Source organism: Arachis ipaensis, chromosome B08 (genome assembly GCF_000816755.2).
Source record: "Arachis ipaensis cultivar K30076 chromosome B08, Araip1.1, whole genome shotgun sequence".
In the NCBI taxonomy this organism is placed as follows: Eukaryota; Viridiplantae; Streptophyta; class Magnoliopsida; order Fabales; family Fabaceae; genus Arachis; species Arachis ipaensis.
In genome coordinates, this window is record NC_029792.2 from 124,066,648 (window position 1) to 124,072,238 (window position 5,591).

General features: G+C 29.5%; 1 protein-coding gene across 1 annotated transcript; it reads left to right on the top strand.

Annotated features, from left to right (window-relative positions):
• On the top strand, nt 1,277-3,231 carry LOC107611662 (F-box/kelch-repeat protein At3g23880-like). The gene has a single exon (XM_016313565.2). The coding sequence runs from the start codon at nt 1,607-1,609 to the stop codon at nt 2,879-2,881; it is 1,275 nt and encodes a 424-aa protein (XP_016169051.1). The 5' UTR covers nt 1,277-1,606; the 3' UTR covers nt 2,882-3,231.

The following is a 5,591-nucleotide window of genomic DNA, read 5'->3' on the forward strand; positions in this document are numbered from 1 at the left end:
CTACCCTAAACCTGTCCATAAGTTGAAAACTTTTTAAAAACTCAACTTTAACCTTACTCATTCGCATCTTAAAGTTTTCAATCCTATCTTATCTAACCCTGCCTGTAGAAAAAAAATTTTAAACAAATATAAAATTCAATCATTTCATATTTCATACATATTTATAAAATAGAAAATAAAAAATTAAGTTTAAATTAAAATTAAAAATAATAAAATTAAAAATCTAAAATAAAAAATTACAAATAACATATATCAACTAAATTGTAACATTTTGGTACGTGGAATATGATGATAACATTTTATCAACTAATTTTATCAGTTAATTTGTAACATTTGGTACAAATTTTCATCCATCTTGCAGTCTACGATTCAAATCCTGCCACAGGGTTAATTCGAGAATAAAATTTAGTGTCACTCAGGTTTACAAGAAAAAAGTTGTGGTTTTAATATTTATTCACTACATATATAATTTTTAAATTTTAAATATCTATTATATAATATATTAAGAATGTTGGTAGAATAAGATATGATATATTCTGAACCCGTATTCGATCCTATCCACAAGCAAATTCTACCCGCACTTATCATATTTGCAGCAAATTAGATAGACAACTCTACTCGATCAAATTAGGTAAGGTTATATACCTGCAAATAGAGTATATATTATCAGCCTTAATTAAAAAGCTATATATTTTTTTTATAAAATATAATAATAGAATATAATTGTTTTAAAGAACTTACATTTCGTTATCATTAGCAGGGATAAAAAAATTATTAATTTCTATTTGTAGTTCTTTATTAGTAATAAATAAAATAATAAAATTTATTTAAAACTTTATAACTTTTTTAAAAGTCTTTTTTATTTTTATGCATATATAAATTCTTTTTTTAATTGTAGTTACTAATAAATTTAAGTATTTAACAAATATTATTAAACATAAAGTAAAAAACATGTGGGGCCTATTGATTGCAGAATTCTAACTTTATGGATCCCATACTGATCTCATATATTGATATATTAGTTCTATTACTTGTGTCATTGATCGACACGTGGTTTTTAAATATGTTGAAAGAATCTCCTTTCTACACGGTAACAAAACCCTAAAACAATATTTTAATAATATAATAGTTATTTTAGTTTTTTTTTTCTTCTAGTTATTATATTTAGGGTTTATTATCACGTGCACCACGGTATCAAACTACTTTGCTGTTTATATTTAATTGATCGATTTAGAAAAGTTTTATAATCTTAATTTATGCAATTGTAAAACAAAACTATATCTAATATCCCGTCCAATTTATACAGTTTGTTAGAAATTCAAGGCAATCTAGTAGAGTTCTATTTAAAACAAATTAGTGATTAGTGATCTAACTCTAGACAACCAAAATCGGTTGATTTATGTGATTTTCAGATTTTGATCAATATGGATTAGCAATTTGGATTTCATTGAATTGAAAAGCCTGCCAATTAAAAGGGCCCATGGAGATGCTAATGAAGTAATGATGAAACCTGAAAACCTACATATAAATAGCATAGAATAGATTGATCGATGTAGCAAGTTGCAACATAAACTCAAATTCAAAGTGAGCAGCTTGGGCTGACGATATGCGGATTGCGGAGAGGAAAGCACCGAGACGCCTGGAACTGGTCAGTTGTCCCACGGCAAGAACGCAGCTCTTAACAGACCTTCCGGAAGAGACAATAATGGAAATCTTGCTGAGGCTTCCCGCAAGGACGCTTGCTTCCTTAAGGAGCGTTTGCACTTCATGGAGAAACCTAATCTCCGCCCCCGACTTCACCTTCAACCACCTTCGTCGTTCATGCTTACTTGATCCAACTTTGACTATTGCCTACAGAAATGGCCTCAGTTGCGGCAGTATCAGTCTTCTCTCCGTACACTCAATCTTGGACAATGCTTCCGAGCCTACTCAAGTCGATTACTTCAGGGAACAACGCTCCTACGAAATCATTGGTTCTTGCAATGGATTGTTATGCTTGGCTGATGAAGATGCCTACCATTACATGCATGCCATCTTGTGGAACCCCTGTACCGGATTCACATTCGAACCTCCGGAAATCAGCGGTGAAGTCCGCTTTTGTGGCTTTGGTTATGATTATCTCAGTGACAGTTACAAAATTTTTGCAACTACATGGAAGCAAGGGCCATCTGATTTTGAGTTTAGTACCAGAATTTATACATTTGGGCCAACTTCGTCGTGGAGAAAAATTGATGATATCCCATTAGCTCTATGTGGTTTCCCAAGTGACCACCCTCGTTTTGCTATTAATAGGAAAGGGGAATTTTTTCGTAGTAGCAGATTATGCACTCTTAATTGGAGTGTTAAACATGTGGTTCTTTATTTTGATTTGGATAAAGAGAGTTATGGTCATTTTCCTCTGCCTGATAGTGAAATAGATTTAGATCATAATTTTCCAAGGGGGTGCACTCACTTATGTGTCTTGAGAAACTGCCTTTCTTTTTGTTACCAGGATAGGAGAACACGCCAGTGGATTGTGTGGCAGATGAAGGAATACGGAGATGCTCAATCTTGGACTAAATTGGCAGTGATTTCGGTCCATCCAAAATTCACTTATTCAAATTTAGATCGTTGTTTACAACCTCTTTACATATCGGAAAGTGATGTTCTTTTGGCATTTTATCCATTTTTCGGCATAATTTCATGTAACTTAAAAAATGGGAGCGTAGAATTTCCTAAGATTGACGGCTTCAACACGAGGAACCATCCTTTTCATCTATGTATCGGGTACAGGATAGCTTGTATCCACCATGAAAGTTTAGTTTCACCAAATGGTCTTCAAAGCAACTCATCCAAAATGCTGCGCTTCATCAAACCCAAATCCAAGCTTATTGACTCTTAAAAGCCTATTTGCGCCTTCTTTTGATGAAGTCTTTCTAACACTACCAACTTGGTTTTTAATGTTATCGAATTTATTTATCTTAGTACTATGTTTATTTTTCAATTGCAATTTATTTCTTTAAGATAATTTGTTTGTTCTTCTTCCTGTTCTTGTCAGATAATTCTTTTGGCACTTTAATTTGTGCACTGATGAAAAATTGTAATCGGATTAAGACAAAGAAGCCGAATTTAAAAAAAAAAGTTTGAAGGAATATTTCTTGTTGATGTAACAATCAGCTTTTTTTAGATTTTACCCCCACCCCCATTCTTTTTAAACTCATTATAAGCAGTGTATAAAAAAAATTTATGACAAGACTATTTAGAAAAAGGTCTCTTTGTTAAAATAATTAATGATTATTTATTTATGGGTAACAATGACATGTAAGAAATGAAATCTTTAAGGTGCAAAAGTATCATGAGGTTTTGAAACATTATACAGAGGCTATTGATTCGAATCCGATGCGGTAACAATACTCATTAAATAGAGGTGAATGCTGATCATGATCTGTTCAAATACTGCATTTCAAGTTGTAAGTGCTTATGTTATTGTTAAATTCTGGGTTGCTGTATAAAAATAATAAAAAAAGAAGACAAGATTGCACTTGTTTTCATTAAAGCTTGGACTATAAATATATGGAAGTTTAAAGATAGAAATATGTTTTTAACGTCTCTTTTATAGTTTACAACATGTCTTTTAATTTATGTTTTCATCCCTAGTTTTCTATATGGAGTAAGGTGGTAATTCAAATTAAATCATAATCATCACAATCATAAGTTAAATCTTAAAATCCGTTGATTTGACTGCTGATGTGGCATCCCCTCCTTTATTCTTGATTTTTTTAAACCTTTTATTTTTTGATATTTTTTATTTTTTTAATTTTATTCTGTCCATATTTTTAATGCACGTTTTGCTAAAAATTGATGTTTTCAATTTTTTTGCTTTTATTCAACATATCCAAGCAGATCCAGTTTGTCAATACATGTTTTATTGTGCAGTGTTACTTTTATTTTATTCAACATATTCCCGTTCAATACATGTGTTATTGACCATTATTGATCATAGTTGTTTTCAATTGATTTTAATGGTTTGTTCGATGTAAATAAATGTAAATGAAATTCACAAATCACTTTCCGTACCTGTTCTTGATTTCTTCTTCTGCTTCTCAAATCCCAAATTGACTTTTGGGTCTTTCCAGTTCTCTATGGTTGCATGTGGTGGTTGAACGGTTCCTTTTTCTTTGGCCTGTCCGATGGTCCCCTCTTGATACGTGTCATGATTTTTGAATATAAAATCCTATTGGTTACTAGAGTTGATACTTAGGTACGCACAATATTCATACATCCAATTTTCAATTAAAATTTTAACATACATATTTATTTTCATGCAACATAGCACCAACATATATCACAATTTTTTATATATAATTCCTATCAATGTTTGACAATTTACCTTTTCTCTTATTTTTTTTTAATTCTCATTCATCTCTTCTTCCTGTACCACATTCAGATATAGAAATAAGAGAAAAAAAGTTATTTTAAAAGAAAAAAAAAGATTGGCTGAAATAAAATAAAAAATATTGGCTTCTTATACTTTATTTTTCATGTAAAAAGAAAGACACTTAAACACTATTTAAAATAAATTGCATATTAATTGATAGATAGATACTATATAACCAAATATAAATTTTCATCATGTATGAATATTATCTGATTCGGTCCATGAATCTATTCTTTTAACTAATATGATCATCAATCTATATATACCCAAAAAATGTGATTGTTAATGTGTAATCTATATCAATTCTCTTCTCCCCTCCATTGCATATATATCATTATGAAGATATGCTAATAATTTTGTACCAAGTGATTATCAGACCAGAACACTAAGTCATAGAATAAAGATATAACAAATAGCAAATCATTCATTAAAAGAATATGACTAAGTGCAGGATCAATCTATGTGTCAGGCAAGACTTACATGCATGGCATATTGAAGTATATGTTAAGTGGAACTCTTAAATTCTCAGCTACATGAGGTACTTTTTCATCATACATTGCTGTAAACAATGCCATATATATTATTTGTGAATCTTATAGTCATTTTCATACTCTGTCCATGAATTTCTTTCAATTTGCTCTTAGTAGTTTTGGTTATTACACAATCTTGTCATAGAGAATAGAGAATAATACACCTCTGATTTTTGGAATATAAAAATAAAATAGTGAATTCTATGATGTAAAAAGAAAGATTCTTTTACATGTGTATGTTTATGTTGTTAAAAGGGTAGTGTGACAAGTATTTGAAAAGAGAGTAATTGAAGAGACAAGATTTGACATATTGCAAGTAAAATATAGTGTATTTTTTTTTAATTAATTTTTCATCTAAGTTAATAATTTTTCTTCCCACTTATGTTACCTTGAAAAAAAATTCAATTAATTATTTTTATTTACATAATAAATATCATCTGAAAAATTAATTTTTACACACAAAAATTTATTAATATTTATTTTATTTTAAATTAATGAATGTATGATATATATTAAAAAAATTATCATCCTTCTTCAACACATCTTCATCATTTCAAAAAAAATTAATCATACAATTTTGTTAAATTCGTTTCAGACATACCTTTTTTGTTTAATAAAATAACAAATATTAAATATTTATTCAA